Source organism: Chiloscyllium punctatum, chromosome 44 (assembly GCF_047496795.1).
Source record: "Chiloscyllium punctatum isolate Juve2018m chromosome 44, sChiPun1.3, whole genome shotgun sequence".
NCBI lineage: Eukaryota > Metazoa > Chordata > Chondrichthyes > Orectolobiformes > Hemiscylliidae > Chiloscyllium > Chiloscyllium punctatum.
In genome coordinates, this window is record NC_092782.1 from 60,455,931 (window position 1) to 60,476,772 (window position 20,842).

Here is a 20,842-nt window from a genome sequence, read left to right on the forward strand (position 1 = left end):
CAAAATGAAATTTCTGTCCCTGGGATTTGCTGGTTATTCCATTGATATAGGACAGTATCAGGTGATTACAGAAGCACAGTTGATGGACATTGTTTTCACTGAAGGCAACTAATGAATGTGGGTGAACGCACTATGGCTGGATATTTAAATACAAGCTTCAATCTATAGGGCGAGGGAAACTTATACTCATTTTATAAAATAGAATCAAATCATTAAAATAGTGTTGAATTCTAAAACAAATATTGAAGCCAATGAGCTTTATTGAGTATGAAGGTAAAGGGAACATCACCATAGCCATCCCAGACCATAGAGCTGCTCCCTCATTAAGGAGAGATAATTGGAATTGGTTTAACATGATGGCCACATCTCTCAGGCGAAAGGAGAGGTTGAGAATGAGAGCCCTTCCTAGTAACCCTGATGCAGGAACTGAACCCACACTATCAGCATCACAAACCAGTCTCTCAGCCAACTGAGCTGTGTGGACTACAGGGGAAAAGCATCACATTTCTGCTGATTAAGGCTTAATGAGGGTAAAGATCAACTAGGGGAAAGCGAGGACTGCAGGTGTTGGAGATCAGAGTCAAGAGTGTGGTGCTGGGAAAGCACAGCAGGTCAGGCAGCATCTGAGGAGCAGGAGGATTGACGTTTCAGGCATAAGGTAAAGCCATGTGAGAATATTAAACACAAGAAGATTTCAAAATGTATCTCCCCATTGATTTTATTTTTCAATTTCCCATCAGGTTCTCTTTTCCTTCAGCATTGATCGAAGCTGCTTCTCCAAGCAAAGGGAAAATTAATATTTAGGAGGAGTCTGTCATCAAAGATTTGCAGCGGAGTTCATTGCCAAGGCACAGATGTGAAAGGATAGATGTTTAAGGTTTGACCAGACAGATAAAGTACACTTGTTAAACCTCAGCTGGAGAGTCATGCACATGATTGCAAGGATAGGAACTCATTGGATTCAGAGCACAGAAGCAGCTCACACGAATGGCTCAAGGAATTAAGAACATCAGTTATGAGATTAGATTGAAGAAGACACTGGGAGAATGTGCACACTCCACACAGACAGCCCCCAGAGGCTGGAATCAAACCCGGGTCCATGGTGCAGTGAGGCAGCAGTGCTAACCACTGAGCCACCATAACAACTCACTGTGCCCCACGTGACCTAACCTTCTGGACAAGCCTGCCAAACAGAACCTTGTCAAATACTTTAGTAAAGTCCATGTCGACAACATCCACTTCCCGACCCTCAGCAATCATCTTCCTCACTTCCTCAAAAAAACTCAACCAAGTTTATAAGACAAGAACTCTCCTAAATAAAGCTGTGCTGACTATCCTAAATAAGCATTATGATGTTGTATTAGATATCATATTAATTTTAATTTGAAAGATCTGACATGTGAATGTTTCCTCATGAGTTGTTATTTTATAATCATTCTGCTTGATGCTTTAACTTATGCACAAATCAACTGGTGAACAGAGTTAAAAAAATCACACAACACCAGGTTATAGTCCAACAGGTTTAATTGGAAGCACACTAGCTTTCAGAGCGACGCTCCTTCTTCACAACCACCTGATGAAGGAGCAGCGCTCTGAAAGCTAGTGTGCTTCCAATTAAACCTGTTGGACTATAACCTGGTGCTGTGTGATTTTTAACTTTGTACACCCCAGTCCAACACGAGCATCTCCAAATCACAACTGGTGAACGTACCTGAGAACAGAGCCTGATTGTAACCCAGGGACTGCCTGTCTCCTTATTTATTCAAAGGTCACAGAATCCCCAACTGTTTAAAACCTTTTACCCTCTTCAAAAGATTAGAGTATATCTGTTAATCTCTTCAGCGATATTCGTTCTGTTTGATCTTACAGGATTAGTTACAGGCACTGTTAATAAAGCACAGTTTACAGGGTGTCTGTGTCCTCTTTCTCTGCCTGCAAACAAAAATATTTGGTTTCTAAACATCCTGATGTGTTGATCTCTTGCAGAGCCCTAGTACCATCATGTCACTTGCAGCAATGTGTCATCGCGACAGGAATAGGCTGTTGTCAAGTACTCTGGGTCTTATCAGTTCTGTGGGTGTTAGTTTGATGATACTGTCATTTGAGAAATGGTCTGAGCACTTACAAACCATGTGAAAGCTTAAGTGTTCCTGGAGGGACACATCATATCCTTTAACACAGTTTTTAACGTCTAATTGTTCTCACTTTATATTAGTCAATTGGCATACAGTAATACATAAAATTGAAGATTAAAAATTGACATGATATTTAAAAGATGTGACAAAAGTTAAAATTTGGCTAACTGGACTTGAAAGAAAGGCTTGTTTCTTTGGGAATGGAAGAAGTCTGGGGGACGGAAAAGCCAATCCGATATTTTGAAAATGGAGAGTCTATGGTTACACAATGTGCAACAGGCAACAGATTAATTGAAACAATAAAACTATTTACAACCTAAAATTTATTCTTGGTAAATTCAGGCTAATCAGAAATAGATAACATTCATGTTAGTTATAGCACTGGTTTTTAGCATCATTAAAAATATTACTTCTTAAAAACTGAAATATTTAAAGCCTTTTACACTGTGCAGTGTTAACAATTGGATTCCAATGTAATTTTGTGATTTTGAAAGACAGGTACTTTATCCAAGATTGAACTATTGCTTCTAGAATAAATAACCTAAACTTACTACCAAGCCAAAGAACAAGATGCATAATGTGTTCTTTTATTAATAGGTTTTCATGAATTCATTTGAAGTAATGAAATCAGAAGAAGATGGAAGATTTAGGATAATTAGGTTCCTTAATCATTGTCAAAGTGTTAATCAGTTAGTTGTTTGGCCTGTTTGTGGTTTTTCATTTATTAAATCAACTAAAGATTCACTGAAGCAACTCTCAACCCTCTTCAGCATCATCTCCTCAACACAAAACCTCCACCATCAAGAAGGATAAAAGCAGCAGATACATGGGAACGCCACCCCTTGCAAGTTCCCCTGCAAGCCACTCACCATCCTGACTTAGAAATATATCACCATTCCTTCACTGTTACTGGGTCAAATTCCTGGAATTCCCACCCTAAGGGCACACGGAGTACAACAGTTCAAGAAGGCAGCTCACTACCATCTTCTGGAGGGGATAAATGCTAGCCCATTCAGTGATGCCTACAATCAATAAACACCTATAAAAAATTAAATGCAATGGATATAAACATTGTCTTGAGTTCCGACGGTGTCCATTCTGAATCTGTTTTGTCAGACTTACAATGATTTAAGACAAAATGAGGGGGTGTGATCAAGAGATATCAGACTTTACATGATAAACTGATTACATTATATTTGGGGAGGAGATGGTGTAATGGTAATGTCACTGGACTAGGAATCCAAAATCCCTGGCAAACATTCTGGGCATATAGTCTCAACAGTGATAGAGATGTACAGCATAGAAACAGACCCGTCGGTCCATGCCGACCAGTTATCCCAACCCAATCTAGTCCCACCTGCCAGCATCCGGGCCATGTCCCTCCAAACCCTTCCTATACATATACCTATCCAGATGTCTCTTAAATGTTGAACTGTACCAGCCTCCACCACTTCCTCTGGCAGCTCATTCCATACACATACCACCCTCTGTGTGACAATGTTGCCCCTTAGGTGACTCCAGACCCACCCAGTTAACTGCCCAATTAAGAATGGGCAATACATGTTCACATCCATAAAAAAAATTTTGGAACTTTCCTTGCAATCATTCACGGTGGAAGAACACGCATATGCAGTGATTTTAGCAAATCACCACATTGTGGCTGATACTAAGGTACATACCTTGGAATGGAGCAAACAATGGAAACATCAACCTTAGTGACACTATTTCTAGAGAGGTCTTGTGGTGCAGTGGGTGGCATCCCTATCTCTGAGCCAGAAGCTCTGGGTTCAAGTCCCATTCCAGGACGTGACAGCCGAGGAGGTTCTGTTCCTAATGCGGCCAGGGTTGGCTGTCAACTTGCAAATCCGTCGAAAGCACATCACTGGCAGGTGGTGAGAATGGGAGAAATTCCTGCTCAGGCAGGTGATGGAAAGAACGTAGAGACTTGAGGCTACAACATAAAAGTGAAAGTGTCCATTGGCACAGCAACCCAAACCATTTTTTGTGGGGGGAGGGGGTGAAGCTGCCAGGCTGAGGTAGTGTGGGTTAGATTAACACCAACTGAACACTCCTCCTTGAGGGGAATTCAGGGCCCGTACCTTTGCTGTAGCTGTGATGGAGAATGAAGCATTGTGCATCAGCTCTACCCTTTATAGATTAGATTAGATTCCCTACAGAATGGAAACAGGCCCTTCAGCCCAAAAAGTCCACACCGACCCCCGAAGAGTAACCCACCCAGACCCATTCTCCTTCCCTGTATTCACCCCTGACTAATGTACCTAACACTACTGGCAATTTAGCATGGCCAATTCACACAACCTGCACTTCTTTGGATTGTGAGAGGGAACCAGAGCACCCAGAGGAAACCCACGCAGACACAGGGAGACTGTGCAAACTCCAATCGCCTGAGGCTAGAATCGAACCTGGGTCCCTAGGGCTGTGTGAGGCAGCAGTGCTAACCAGCCTAACCTGTGGGCAAGAAACCAATAAAGAAAGCACACTTATTATAGAGTCAGAGATGTACAGCACGTAAACAGACCCTTCAGTCCAACTCGTCAATGCTGACCAGATATCTTAATCTAGTCCCATTTTTGCCAGCACTTGGCCCATATCCCTCTAAACCCATCCAGATGCCTTTTCGATGGTGTGATTGTACCAGCCTCCACCATTTCCTCTGGCAGCTCATTCCATACACGTACCACCCTCTGCGTGAAAACATTGCCCCTTAGCTCTCTTTCAAATCTTTCCCCTCTCACCCTAAACCTATGCCCTCTAGTTCTGGACTTCACCCAACCCAGGAAAAAAGACCTTGTCCAATCACCCTCATGATTTTATAAACCTCTGCAAGGTCACCCCTCAGCTCCAGGGAAAACAGCCCCAGCCTGTTCAGCCTCTCTCTCTATAGCTCAAATGACTCCAACACTGGTAACATCCTTGCAAATCTTTTCCGAACATTTTCAAGTTTCACAACATCCTTCCTATAGGAGGGAGACCAGAATTGCATGCAATATTCCAAAAGCAGCCTAACCAATGTCCTGTACAGCCATAACATGATCTCCCACTTGCTATACTCAATGCTCTGACCATTTTATAGATTATCCCCCCCGTTACGGTGTCTACAATCTACATTAGATTAGTCATCACTGCCATACTATATCAAATCATATAGTCATGGTCTGCTGTGTCAAGGCTGTGTTCCCTTTTCTGTGTGGCTCTGTTCTTCTATATCTATTATACTCACAATCTGCATAACATTCTGCCTCAATTTAAAGTTTCTCCCACAACATGATTAGATTAGATTACTTACAGTGTGGAAACAGGCCCTTCGGCCCAACAAGTCCACACCGCCCCGCCGAAGCGCAACCCACCCATACCCCTACATCTACATCTACCCCTTACCTAACACTACGGGCAATTTAGCATGGCCAATTCACCTGACCTGCACATCTTTGGACTGTGGGAGGAAACCGGAGCACCCGGAGGAAACCCACGCAGACACGGGGAGAATGTGCAAACTCCACACAGTCAGTCGCCTGAGGCGGGAATTGAACCCGGGTCTCCGGCGCTGTGAGGCAGCAGTGCTAACCACTGTGCCACCGTGCCGCCCACAATACAGCTGCCACAATATTTACAATAGTTCCTCATCTAAACATCCCATAGATTTTTTTTTACTCATTGACCCAAAAATCCCAACTATATAACTACAAACATATAACAAGCACCAGGTCATCTTCCACAAGCAACACAGACCCCTCTGAACAACCTGGACTTCTGACGTTATCATACTCACAGCGGAAAGCTCAGTGAAATTTAAATGAAATTTCTCCGAAGTTACAACAATGATGAAACATAAGAAGCATATCATTGGTTGTAAAGCGCTTTGGGATATCGTGCAATCGTGAAAGTTGCAACACAAGTTCTTTCAGTCTTGAGTTTGTCGGAGGCACATAGAAAGCAGCCACCCGCACCTACTTCAGTTCCTCGGTCCACTGTGCAGTCTCTTGTACAGAACTACAGAACTCTCCTTCCTGCAGATCTTGCTGTTATTTATTCCCCGACACTTCCAACCCTCTTCTGTCAACCTTCCCATGCTGCAGTGTAAATGTAACCAACTGGAAAAGAAAGCATAATGGAGAGAAACAGGAAGTAGAGAAGAGTAAGAAAAAGGGCAGGAACGTGAAAGTAAATTAAAGAGAAAAAGAGGCAACAAGGGAGGGAATGAGTTAAGGAAACGGCAAAACAGCACAGTAGGTACTTGTAGAGAAGAGATGCCATGGTTTGTCGAGTGTGGTGGGAAGGAGTATGGGGAGGGGGATTTGCAGGGAGTGGGGAGAGCAGAGAGACTCACACTCAATCAATCAATCGCTGTGGCTTAGTGGTCAGCACTGCTGTCTCAGAGCGCCAGGGACCCGGGATCAATTCTAGCCTCGGGTGATTGTGTGAAGTTTGCACATTCTCCTCGTGTCTGTGTGGGTTTCCTCCCACAATCCAAAGATGGGCAGGTTAGGCGAAGTGGCCATCTAAACTGCCCATTGTGTTCAAGGATTTGTAAGTTAGGTACATTAGTTATGGATAACAGTAGAGGAATGAGTCTGGGTGGGTTACTGTTTGGAGGGTCAGGGTGGACCTGTTGATCAAATACTCTATAATGGAGAGAAAGCGTGTTTTGTATAGGGAGAGAAAATTGAAGAAAGGAATGCACACAGGAGAGAATCTGAGCATAAGTGAGCATTGCAGATGCTGGAGATTAGAGTGGTGCTGGAAAAGAACAGCAGGTCAGGCAGCATCCAAGGAGCAGGAAAATCGCACTTTAGGCAAAAGCCCTTCATCAGGAACCTGACTCCTGATGAAGGGCCTTTGCCTGAAACATCGATTTTCCTGCTGCTCGGATACTGTCTGACCTGCTGTGCTTTTCTAGCACCGCTCTAATCTTGACAGGAGAGAATCTGTTAAGGCAGAGGTAGAACAGATTTGAGGATAGCGGGTAACTATTGTGAGAAGAGGTAGAGAAAGAAATGGTATTGTGTGAATGAAAGGATTTCAGAGCCGGCAGTGAATAGACTGACACTATAGTATAGAGCGTGAGAAAGATAAGGAAAGTAACATCCTTGCTCTCACAAACATTTCAATTTTTTGCCTGTTGCAGCATTCCAATGAAGTACGCAATTTCCACTAACACGTTTTACAACTTTCTAAACTCTCAAGTTTAACTACTTTAGAGAGTATTGGAATGAAGCCCAGGTGGATCTCATTGACTATGAGTTTCCTGATTGGCTCAGGTTAACAGCCCCAGTCAGGGAGCTCTAGCTGACAGATCTAAATAGCAGATTCCAAGCCTATCCTCATTCCAAAGACAGGCTCTGACCAGCTAGCTCAGAGCCAATGTACTGGGCGATTGGTGATGGGAAGCAGCCTCTATGCAGTTCTATCAAGAGCATGAACGTTGTCCTCCATTTCCCCCTCTCACACTGTGTCATTTACATGGGTTTGCTCTCAGTAGAGCTGACTTATTTTCTTCTATTACTACCCCCCATTAACACTTATCCTGCATCTATAGCACTCTTCTACTACTATTAACACTCCCTTTCTCTTTTCTTCTGGGCATTGTCACCATCTGTTCCACTTGCTCCTCCCCACCCCCTCTATGCCTTTGTCAACAGCATAAAAACCCATCACTTTCCAGCCCCCTTCAGTCCTGAAGAATATTATGCCAGACTCAAAACATAACTCTGTTTTTCTCTCTCAACATAGTCATAGAGTCATATGGCACAGAAACAGACCCTTTGGTCCAACCAGTCCATGCCGAACATAATCCCAAACCAAACTAGTCCCACCTGCCTGCTCCTGGCCCATATCCCTCCAAACCTTTCCTATTCATGTCTCCATCCAAATGTCTTTTAAACATTGTAATTGTACTCACGTCCACCACTTCCTCAGAAAGTCCATTCCATCTATGTAAATCACCCTCTATGTAAAAACATTTGCCACTCACAACTTTGTAAAAGCTCTCTTCTCTCACTTTAAAAACATACCCCTAGCCTTGAAACTCCCCAATTCTAGGGAAAATACAACTACGATCAACCGTATCTATCTCATTATTTTATAAACCTCTACAAGGTCTCCTCTTAACCTCTTATATTCCAGTGAAAAATGTCCCAGCCTTACTTTATAACTCAAACCTTCCATGCCTAACAACATCTTGGTAAATCTCTTCTGAACCCTCTCTAGCTTAATAATGTCCTTCCTCTAACAGGGTGACCAGAACGGAACACAGTATTCCAGAAGAGGCCTCACCAATGTCCTGTACAAGCTCAACCTGATGTCCCAGCTCCTATAGTCAAAGGAGTAATGAAGGCAAATGTGCCAAATGCCTTTTTAACTACCCTGTCTATTACGTGGCACAAACTTCAAAGACTTGCCAAGTTTCTCCAGTGCTTTCTGTTTCATTGCAGACTTCCAGCATCCATGGTATTTTGCTTTTATAACATTAAAATTAATTTGTCTAGTATTCTTGACTATACAAAGCATCTCAAGATCATCTACGAAATATATTCAGAGAAACAGGCGCAGATGTTCAATCACAGTTGCAAATTGCAATGGGAGATCTGCCAAACACTTTCAAATTTACATATAAAAAATTGTAAGCACAATGGATTCCTGCAATTCTTTGAGATGGCACAATTCTATTAAACAAGATACAGTAGTCTCTTAAAGTGACTAGAATTACCTTAGCTTAATAGAATATAGACAAGAATGTCATACTGAAACAATTTATTTTTTATGCTCATAAATGATATCCTGTTTCAAACTACTAAAAAGCACTTGACATTCAATCATTTCCATTAAAATATGCAGGCATTCATCAGATTTACAGATGGGAACTTTAAAATGAGACAACATGAATATTTGGCTTTTAAAGAATCATAATGATTTCAAAGTGCTATTCTGTTACCAAAGATCCACAGAGCCTGAACGCTCGATAGAGGTGACCAGTAGGTGGCAGCCTTACCCTGTGGTCCTCCTGGGCTTCCCAGTCAGTGGCGTAAGTTTGGAGTAAATGTTGCCCTTGTGTGCAATTAGAGAACTGGAATAGACTGGAAAACATCTTCATGTTCTCAGTTGTGTCTGGAAAAATAGCATCCTGAAAATTAACTCCATGGGGAATTATGTTATAATTGTCATCCATCCTGCAAAAAAATTAAAATAGTAGGTTATAAACATAAGCATAATCATTGCAATGAGATCTGCATTAATATTCCAGAATAGTCAGTTAGCAATATATTCTTCACTCTGATTAAATAGTAACGCCACAAAAATAGAAAGATGCAGTTAAAATGATCGTTCGAATCTGACCATAGCATGGTGAAGTTTGAATTCAATAAAAATCTGGATTTTATAAAAGGTAGTTGAATAGCAATTGTGTAAAAGTCACCATCATCCTACCAGACTATAGTCGAGAGAGTGTGGTGCTGGAAAAGCACAGCAGGTCAGGCAGCATCGAGGAGCAGGAAAACCCTTCAAGGGCTTTTACGTGAAACGCCGATTTTCCTGCTCCTCAGATGCTGCCTGACCAGCTGTGCTTTTCTAGCACCACACTCTTGACCATAATCTCCAGCATCTGCAGTCCTCACTTTCGCCTACCAGCTTATAGACCTGCTTTCTCATTAGACAGACACGATTGGTGTTGGTTTAACCTGAGGGTCACCGTGCCTCAGGCGAGGAGAGAAGTTGAGGAGGAGAGTCCTTCCTGGTAACCTCAGCTGCTGTGGGAATTGAACCCATGCTGTTGGCATGACTGCATGACTAACCAGCCTCTCAGCCAACAAAACAAACCAACGTCTAGTAATCCCTGTCAATTGTTGTTTAAAATCCATCTGGTTCACTAATAGACTTCGGGGAGAAAACCTGCCAACTTCACCTGGTTAGGCCTACATGTGACTCCAGACTCACAGCAAAGTGCCTGCCACTTAACTGCCCTCTGGGTAGTCAGTGGACAATAAGTGCTGGCCAGAATTGTTGAAACAATGTAGACAAATTCCCAGCTCGGCGAACAGAACCACAACAACGAGCACCCGAGCTACAAATCTTCTACCAAACTTTGAGACAAATGGCATTGTCCACACCTTATTGGTGCATAAAATATGTTTGAGTTGCAAGCTCATGGCCAGCGATTGGAACCTGCAAAAACTAATGTAACAATGATGGACAGGGTGTTACACAGGAAATCTGAGCTGCGTACATCCATGTGGCTGTCTGGAGCAATGGGCAGTGATGGTAAAAGATCTTTCCATCAGCCAGCTGACCAGGAATCACTCCTGTTCTTACTGCCTGCCATTAGTGTGTGTTGGAAGGATCAGATTGGGCAGGTGGATGAATGCAATTCCCTTGGGCAGGGAGCCCTGGAGCTGGACTCGAACCTGGAGCTTATACACTCAGGAGGTGGGGGCACCACCAGTGCACCACAAGACCCCCGAGAATATTTTGACAGCAACTCAGAAATCTAAATAATGATACAAAAGTGGGGGGGAGCATTCTGCTGAAAGGAAGTTTGTGGGCACAAACTGAACCATGCACAACGCTGATTTTATTTATTTGTAGAATGTAGCCATCCCTGTCTGGGTGAGTATTTATGTGGCCATCCCTGTCTGGGTGAGTATTTATAGGCCATCCCTGTCTGGGTGAGTATTTATGGACCATCCCTGTCTGGGTGAGTATTTATGGACCATCCCTGTCTGGGTGAGTATTTATAGGTCATCCCTGTCTGGGTGAGTATTTATAGGTCATCCCTGTCTGGGTGAGTATTTATGGACCATCCCTGTCTGGGTGAGTATTTATAGGCCATCCCTGTCTGGGTGAGTATTTATAGGCCATCCCTGTCTGGGTGAGTATTTATGTGGCCATCCCTGTCTGGGTGAGTATTTATGTGGCCATCCCTGTCTGGGTGAGTATTTATGTGGCCATCCCTGTCTGGGTGAGTATTTATGTGGCCATCCCTGTCTGGGTGAGTATTTATAGGTCATCCCTGTCTGGGTGAGTATTTATAGGTCATCCCTGTCTGGGTGAGTATTTATGTGGCCATCCCTGTCTGGGTGAGTATTTATGTGGCCATATTGTCTGGGTGAGTATTTATAGGCCATCCCTGTCTGGGTGAGTATTTATGTGGCCATCCCTGTCTGGGTGAGTATTTATAGGTCATCCCTGTCTGGGTGAGTATTTATGGATCATTCCTGTCTGGGTGAGTATTTATAGGCCATCCCTGTCTGGGTGAGTATTTATGGATCATTCCTGTCTGGGTGAGTATTTATGGATCATCCCTTTCTGGGTGAGTATTTATGGACCATCCCTGTCTGGGTGAGTATTTATGTGGCCATCCCTGTCTGGGTGAGTATTTATGTGGTCATCCCTGTCTGGGTGAGTATTTATGGATCATTCCTGTCTGGGTGAGTATTTATAGGCCATCCCTTTCTGGGTGAGTATTTATGGACCATCCCTGTCTGGGTGAGTATTTATGTGGCCATCTCTGTCTGGGTGAGTATTTATGTGGCCATCCCTGTCTGGGTGAGTATTTATGTGGCCATCTCTGTCTGGGTGAGTATTTATGTGGCCATCTCTGTCTGGGTGAGTATTTATGTGGCCATCCCTGTCTGGGTGAGTATTTATGTGGCCATCCCTGTCTGGGTGAGTATTTATGTGGCCATCCCTGTCTGGGTGAGTATTTATAGGTCATCCCTGTCTGGGCGAGTATTTATAGGTCATCCCTGTCTGGGTGAGTATTTATGGATCATCCCTGTCTGGGTGAGTATTTATAGGCCATCCCTTTCTGGGTGAGTATTTATGTGGCCATCCCTGTCTGGGTGAGTATTTATGGATCATCCCTGTCTGGGTGAGTATTTATGGACCATCCCAGTCTGGGTGAGTATTTATGTGGCCATCCCTGTCTGGGTGAGTATTTATGGACCATCCCTTTCTGGGTGAGTATTTATGTGGCCATCCCTGTCTGGGTGAGTATTTATGTGGCCATCCCTGTCTGGGTGAGTATTTATGTGGCCATCCCTGTCTGGGTGAGTATTTATCAGGCCATCTGTCTGGGTGAGTATTTATGTGGCCATCTCTCAATACCCTGGAGAACGCGCTGTTTCGGGTAAGGTAGTCCTGAGTAACCCACAGTGCTGTCAGGGTGGGAGCTCCAGGATTTCATTGAATTGTACAGCACAGAAGAGGCCCTTCGGCCCATCGAGTCTGCACTCTAAATCTACCATGGGCCCACTTTTCAACACTTGGCCCACAGCCTTGAATGTGATGACATTTTGAAGTATTCATCCAAGAATATTTCCAAAGGCTGAGGTCCTGCCTTTCTCTTCAAAATTATGCCCCTTGTTACTGACTCATCAACGGAGGGAATAGCTGCTTTCTATCCACTTGGCCATGCCCTCACAATCATACACACCTCCTTCAGACCACCCTCAACCTTCACTGCTCCAAAGTAAGTAACCTGAACTTATTCAGCACATAGCTATTTTCTACAAATTTGTTGCCCAACATACTCTTCTGATTTTATTAAAGTATGGTTGTTATGAAATCTCAATAATACCCTGTTCGTTACTTTTCAATTGATAACCGGTGCCCACTCTTCACAGGGAATGAAGATTAAATATTTGAGCTTAATTGTTATGACACTAGATGCCCCTCCTGAATTCCAATCCATCGTGACAAGTTGGGAAAGAGGATTCTCTAAGTTTACTCATGAGGGCCAAACACTTAAGAGTCACTTGGAAACCCACGGGGTTACCTCAGAAACAGTGGTTCATTAACATTCTTCAGGAAAGGGAGCCGTGTCTGAACCAGGTCTTGAGTATACAGTCACAAATGGCTGCCTTCACTTAGACATGGTCAAGTCTTAATGGTCTGAAAGCAAGCCAGGAAGAACTATATGAATAACTATAAGTTTAAAAAAATCACAACACCAGATTATAGTCCAACAGGTTTATTTGGAAGCACTAGCTTTCAGAGCGCTGCTCTTTCATCTGGTAGCTGTGAAGCAGGATCATATAGCTATAAACTCTGTGTCTTATGATCCTGCTCCACAATCACCTGATGAAAGAGCAGTGCTTCAAAATCTAGTGCTTCCAAGTAAACCTGTTGGACTATAATCTGGTGTTGTGTGATTTTTAACTTTGTCCAACCCAGTCCAACACCGGCTCCTCTACTTTATCAAACAGGAGTGTGACAAAGTGGGCAGAAGTGAATGAATTTTCGGATGTAATTTGAGTGTGACGATCCACCAATGTAAACCAAAATATTTCAGCATTGCTTTTGGTAGTTGATGCTGTCATCCAAAGATCATTAATGGAATTGAAGTTGGGAATGTTTTCCTGGGAGAAGGCAGAGAGGAGATCGGATATCGAAGCATTGGGAGAGGTTGACAAGAGAGTAACCTCAACTGGTGCAGAGATTGAATCCAAATTGTTGGCATCACTCTGCATTGCAAACCAGCCAGGCAAAAGTGAGGACTGCAGATGCTGGAAACTAGAGTTTAGATTAGAGTGGTGCTGGAAAAGCAAAGCAGGTCAGGCAGCATCTGAGGAGCAGGAAGATCGACGTTTTGGGCAAAAGCTGTCCTGGCAACTGAGCTAACTGATCCCCTGGGTTAAGTGAAACAGTGGTTTTAAATAGTGTTTACAGCAAGATAACATTACAATGTTTCATTCAGAAAAACTGGGGAGTAAATCAGGAACACAATATTTAGAGAAATGTAGATACAAAATTGTCTAGGGCTTGGAATGCAGACAGTAGGTGAGTGGTTTTCAGACTGGAGAGTTGTGTAATGTAGTTCACCAGAGCTTAGTATTAAGACTGCTGGAGTTACTATTTTGGATCTACATTAAGTGCCCTGGACTTCCCTACACAGGCAGGATTGCAAAGTTTAAAAAGGTACAAAACTTCCAAAACCTAATTAACAGAAGATAATGAGAGATTTCAGGAGGACTGAATTGGTGAAATGAGCAGACATGTGGTGGACGTATTTTAACACAAAAAGTGTGAATTGAGGTAATGCATTTTCATTCTAAGAATGAAGATAGGAAATATAAACTAAAGGGCACAGTTTAAAGGAGGGAGCAGGAACTAGGACAGCGGGGATGGACGTACACAGGTCTTTTGACTGCAGCTGGACAAATAGAGAAGCCTGTTTAAAATAAAGATACAGAATGCTGATCACTGTTCGAAGTCATGGATGGTTTGAGCAGTGTAAACATGACAAACTGTTCCCAGTGGCTGGCAAGGACAGAGGTTTAAAGCAATTGGCAAAGAAACCAGAGGGACAGTAGAGGGGAAATAATTTAAGCAGCAAATTGTTGTGATCAGGGATGTGCTGCCTGAGAGGGTAGTGAAAATAGATTCAATAAGGACAATTGGTGACACACTTAGAGTCAGGAACAGTAAAACCACTAGAGCTAGGAGGAAAGAGCAGGGATGAGTCTCACCACGGAACTAGCAGAAGCAGGATGTGCTAGTTGGCCTCTGTCTGTCCTGTGTCAGTTAAAAATCTCTCCTAAAGGAGGAACCACTACCGTCTAGGGGCGTAGCTTGGCTCAATTACACAGACTAAGTGAATTAGACCTTCGATGGGGATTGAAAATAAAGAAAAACTGCAAATAGATAGAGCAGACTTGATGGGCTGAATGGTCTATTTCTAATGGTCATTTAATACTGAACAGGAAAATATCTTCTTCTGGAACAACCTGCTTACACACCTCTGGAGCAGGTGGGACTCAAACGTGGGTCTCCTGGTTCAGAGATAGGGTCACTACCACTGTGCCACAAGAGCTCTCCCAGTTCAGAGGAAAGACAGAGACTCGTGTTCCCTTCACCTGAACTGTATCCCGCAAGGTGAGAAAACTGTTTAGATAGGAGCAAAAGTAGTGAATTTCACACAATCACAATCTGAACATCTAGAACAGAAATTAGCAATTTGCGTCTTTGTTACAATAACTCAAGTTTGTTTTTAATAATCAATATTGACACTAAATCAGAGTTTCCAACCAAACAAAAAGGAGATAGAGTTTCTTTCGCCGCACCATCTTAAGTAGAAAACAAAAACCCAATTTCAGGCCAGCAATCAATCGGTGTGTCTGGTGGTCACTCGCCCTGAGTTCGGGTGTCTTTTACCTGAGGAAGATGAAGTAGCTGTTGTTCTCAATGACCGTGTGGGACTGGCAGGAGAAGTAGCCCAGGCCGGTGAGGTTGAGACGGGATCCTCCAGGTACTTCCAACATGCTGCCCCACGCTTGGTCACACAACATCTCAATCTCTGCCGAGTAGAACAAACTGGTCTCATACTGCCACGGGAGGTAGTTATACACACTGTACATGTCCTGATGGATAGCCAGAACCCGGGCATAGACTATAATCTCAGCCAGTTCAGCCCTGCAGCCTTCACTCATGGGTCTCCAATCAGTGGGAAACTGGCATGTTAAAACCGGGCTATAACCTGTGGCAATTAGGATTATCACAGATATAAAGACCATGCTGGTGAGGGAATTGGAACGTTTTTGCCTTGCAGTGAAAGCTTCTTTTTCTTCCCCTCACCCCCACTCTCCCTAACTTTTGAGCTTGCTCTCAAACTTTCCTGCCCCCCAGGGTGAGAAACTGAAATGCCACAGAATCAGTCGGCCAAGAGGAAGTGACTCTGAAATTCAGCACAGCTGTCAACATTCTCCACTGCCGGCTTCCAGCGTGAAGGATTCACTGCTGGGGGAAAGGAGAATGTGAATGGAGCTTATCCTTCAGACTTTAGAGCACAAGGGGGGCGGGAGTGGGAGAGAGAGAGAGCCAATTGTGTCTCAATCAGCCAGAACCAATCAGCGTCCCTGTGGTGGATGAGAACTAATCACAGCACTGTACTGTGAGCGAACCAATTGGGTGTGCTGTCAGAATTGTTAACCCTTTCCCCCTTCAAAGCCCTCCCCTCCAGCCTCAGCAACTTTGCAGCTCATTTGAAAAACAAAGTGTACCTGGTTGTCTTGAGAGAACGCTGATAACATCAGGAGTGATGTGGACACAGCACAATCCAATTTGTTTTCAAATTGGCTCAGAGACTTAAAAGGGAAATGTGAAAGACTGACCTGCTCTGTTGCAAACCCACTTACCCAGCCCAAGAGAAGAGACAAACTGTTTCTTAACCTGTGGGAAACAAAGCAGTAATACTTGGGAATGAAGGTATTAGATTAGATTACTTACAGTGTGGAAACAGGCCCTTCGGCCCAACAAGTCCACACCACCCCGCCGAAGCGTAACCCACCCATACCCCTACATTTACCCCTTACCAAACACTACGGGCAATTTAGCATGGCCAATTCACCTGACCTGCACATCTTTGGACTGTGAGAGGAAACCCACGCAGACATGGGGAGAACGTGCAAACTCCACACAGTCAGTCGCCTGAGGCGGGAATTGAACCCGGGTCTCTGGCGCTGTGAGGCAGCAGGGCTAACCACTGTGCCACCGTGAGTGTTCAAGCCCCAGGTGTAGAAACTGAGCTTTAGTGCTGTTGGGTTAGCTCAGTTGGTTAGCATAAGGTAATAATAATACAAGGGTTGTCAATTCAATCCTAATGCTGTTGGTTTATAAAACAAAGAATTGTGGATGCTGGACATCTTGTGTGTGGGGAGGGTTAGAGACAGGAATTATGGGTGGCACAGTGGCTCAGCAGTTAGCACTGCTACCTCACAACACCAGGGTCCCAGGTTCGATTCCAGCCTCAGGTGACTGTCTGTGTGTAGTTTGCACATTCTCCCTGTGTCTGCGTGGGTTTCCTCTGGGTGCTCCGGTTTCCTCCCACAGTCTAAAGATGTGCAGGTCAGGTGAATTGGCCATGCTAAATTGCCCGTGGTGTTAGCTTCATTAGTCAGAGGGAAGTGGGTCTGGGTGGGTTACTCTTCAGAGGTTCGGTGTGGACTTGTTGGGCTGAAGGGCCTGTTTCCACACTGTCGGGAATCTAATCTAATCTACTTGTGATGATCTAGCCGTGTCTGAGGAAGGGTCACTGGATTCCAAACATTAACTCTGTTTTCTCTCCAATGTTCCTGATTTCTCTGCTTTCTTAATTCTGGGCTCTTGTAGCACACTGATAACATTCCTGAGCTCTGAACGAGGAGGCCGGGTTCAAGCCCTACCTACTCCAGCACTGCCGGAGAACATCCCCTTGATGGTTCATTAGAAAACACTTACACGGTAAGCTGGACCGGTAATATCTCAGTGACCAGTCTTTCTGGTCATTCCTTCTGATGGATTAAAATGCCACTCCACTCATTCCCTTAAAAACCAACATGACTTTACAATCCAGCTTTAAGTCTCATGAAGCTAAGCAAAAGTGGTTCATAGAATCCCTACAGTGTGGAAACAGACCATTTAGCTCAACAAGTCCACACCAACCCTCTGAAGAGTAGCACACCCAGACCCATTCCCCTACTAGTACACCCAACCTACACATCCCTGAACACTATGTGCCATTTAGCGTGGCCAATTCACCTAACCTGCACATCTTTGGATTGTGTGAGGAAACCTACACAGACACGGGGAGAATGTGCAAACTCCACACAGACAGTCACCCGAGGCTGGAATCGAACCCGGGTCCATGAGGCTAATCACTGAGCCACCGTGCCATCCATTGTTGTACAGACAGGAAGTGCTTGTTTCACAGCCTCTGTAAAGCATCGTAATGTTTACAGATCTTACAATTATAGCTAAATGAATGTATCATTTGTTGACTTGATGTAAAGTCTGATCAAGAATAATTCAACAGCTTGGATTTATGCAATTTCTTTATTTTACTCAAATGCACTTTACAGGAACATTAAAAGGTTAAATGTGACACCAAACCACAAAATGAGATGATTGGTCTATGACCAAAGAGGCAGGTGAAAGGAGTGTTATCATAGAGTATAGCAAGGTATCGAGACAGTGAGGTGAAGCAAGGAACTTCATGACCTTAGAATGCAGGCAAATGTATGCCCAGCCTCCAAAGGTCAGGGAATGTACAAGAGGCTAGAACTGATGCAATGCTGATATCTCAAAAGGTTGTGGGGCTGGAGGAAGTTACAGAGCTGAGACAGTGGGCATTTTAAATTTAAGGTGCTTGTTCTGAGGGGCCAATCCCAATTGGTGAGCACAGGTATGAACTGGATTCCAAGGAGTGTGTAAGAAGAAAACTTAAGGGCCATTATTATTCCAACAAAATCTACGCCTTCGATCAGGCATGGAAAGCTTCCAAAATTAATTTATATCATCCAGCAGGTGGATTTTAAACCGACTGATTCATTTCATCTCCAAATTATACTCCTGTTACCAAAATGGAACATGACAAACATGTGGCTGATTGATGCCAAATCACTCTCAGAGAACATACAAAGAATATAAGTGATAGTGTCTTGAAAGTGAAATAAGTGAATAACACATGGGAAAAGGAAAATTTGAATGGAGTTGATGTTTCAGACTTTGGAGCACAGAGAGAGAGAGAGGAAAAGAGAGAGAGGGCCAATTGCATCTTAATCAGTCAGAACCAATCAGCGTTCCTGTGGTGAATGAGAACTAATCACAGCATTGTACTGTGAGCGAACCAATCAGTTTGCCGTCAGAATTGTTAACCCTTTCCCCCTTCAAGTTTCTCTTGCAAGTTCCCCTCCAAACCACTCACCATCCTAACTTGGAAATATATCGCCGTTCCTTCACTGTCACTGAGTCAATATCATGGAACTCTCTCCCTAAGAGCATTGTGGGTCTACCTACAGCACACAGACTGGAGTGGTTCAAGAAGGCAGCTCACCCCCAACTTCTCATGGGGCATCTAGGGACGGGTAATAAATGCTGGGCCAGCCAGTAACGCCCATGTCCTTCGAGGGATGTTTTCTCAGGAAGTATTTTAAAACCTAACTCCAAAAGCTAGGGCAAAGCTCTAGTTCCCAAAATGATTCTGTACGTTAAGAAATGGTCTCTGCATTTGGAATGTTCAGTTTGTGTCTGCATGTAAACTGGCATTCCTCCCCCCTCAGAACTTTCAACAAATTTATACTGGATCAATCTGACAGACAGAGATGAAATGGACTAGAGATAACAGTAAACAACCTGTTGAAAAACTTGTGGATCTGCCGATGTAGTGATTGTGATGAGGTCAGCTAGGCGGACCTCATAGAGTAGGAGTTCCCTGATTGGGGCTGACAGGTAGAAGCAGGACAAAAGTGAGGACTGCAGATGCTGGAAATCAGAGTCTGGATTAGAGGATCTTGAGGTAGAAACAGGAGGTTATATCAGAGATTCTGCTCACTCTGAGATCTGGCTCTCAGGGAGCCAGACCAGTGTCAAGGACTCTCCATGCGGAAAGAAAGGGTTACTTGGTGACGGTATACCGGCCTCTCTGGAGACACTTCATGCTGCACTTTGCTAAGTAAGCTCAGTTGGAATTATAACTGAACATGGCAATGCAGTCTCTGAGGGTCAAGCAGCTCAGCCACTGACCGTTCTCAACTCCTGAAGTTGCCCTTTTTTACATTGATGCCTCTCATTGGTGTCTTGAGAATAACAATTTGTAAGTTACTGTTGAAATTTAAAAGGTTGTATAATGTAGCAGGTGAGTATTTTCTTCGATTTTGGGATCTTGGAATTAGTGGTGTAAGAGCTCCATCTAGTGGAGAAGACATAGAGACAAGACTTAAAGCCAGATTCTCCCGGGGGAGTGGGGTGAAAGAGGAAATACACACACACCATTTGACCCTGAAGCTGTTTAAGTGTCAAGGGGGTTTGGGGGATAGGCAGAGAGCAGGCAGCCAACTGGAGTTAATAAAATCCCCATCTTCAAACCCAGGGGCAGTGAGTATAAGGTCCAGCCCCTATGTGTGGCAAATCCTGCGTTGTAGTCGAGAGTGTGGTGCTGGAAAAGCACAGCAGGTCAGGCAGGATCCACGAGCAAGACAGTTGACATTTCAGGCATATGCCCAAAATGTCGACTCTCCTGCTCCTCGGATGCTGCCCGACCTGCTGTGCATCACATTCTCAACTCTGATCTCCAGCATCTGCAGTGCTCGCTTTCTCCTAGTTGATTAAAACCCACATGGTAGAAAAGATTCATAGATGAAGAAGGCTATTCAGCCCATCTGATTCATCCCCACAGAAGTGGTTTACAGTCTCTTCAATGCTCCAGCTGTGTCTTCATCTTGTGTTAGCTGCACACATTCATGTTTTTCTCCCTTTTATGAAATAGTGGGGATGTGTTAGCAGGTTTCCAGCATCCAGAGTTTTTCGGTCTCTTTCATAACCTGTGGAACTGCATCATGAACACTCCATACATGATCGATAGGTTCTAGATTAGAAGATGGGACAGCAATTCCCCGTCTCCCGCAGTGTGTCAGCAAGTTTGGAATGAGTCATTATATGGTGCAGAACGTAAATCTGTGCAACGTCAAGCATCAGTCAATGGATGTGAAGCTGGAAATGCACAACAGGTCAGACAGCATCTGAGGGGGTCAACGTTTCATGCCAAAACTCTCATCATTCCTGATGAAGGGTTTCGGCCCGAAACCCTGACTTTCCTGCTCCTCGGATGCTGTCTGACCTGCTGTACTTTTCCAGCTTCGCATCCATTGACTATGGCTTCCAGTACCTGCAGTCCTTACTGTCTCCCAGTCAGGTAATGTCCTGAAACTAATCCTCCATTA

General features: G+C 44.0%; 1 protein-coding gene across 1 annotated transcript in view; it reads right to left on the bottom strand.

Annotated features, from left to right (window-relative positions):
• The window catches only part of ccdc3a (coiled-coil domain containing 3a), a 73,513-nt gene extending 57,599 nt beyond the window's left edge, over positions 1-15,914 (bottom strand). The window contains exons 1-2 of the mRNA XM_072563035.1: positions 15,303-15,914; positions 9,145-9,322 (exon numbers count right to left, since the gene is read on the bottom strand). Of these exons, the coding sequence (XP_072419136.1) occupies positions 9,145-9,322; positions 15,303-15,661 (537 nt within the window). The 5' untranslated portion in view covers positions 15,662-15,914. The remainder of the gene's footprint in view (positions 1-9,144; positions 9,323-15,302) is intronic.
• Between the last annotated feature and the right edge of the window lie 4,928 nt (positions 15,915-20,842).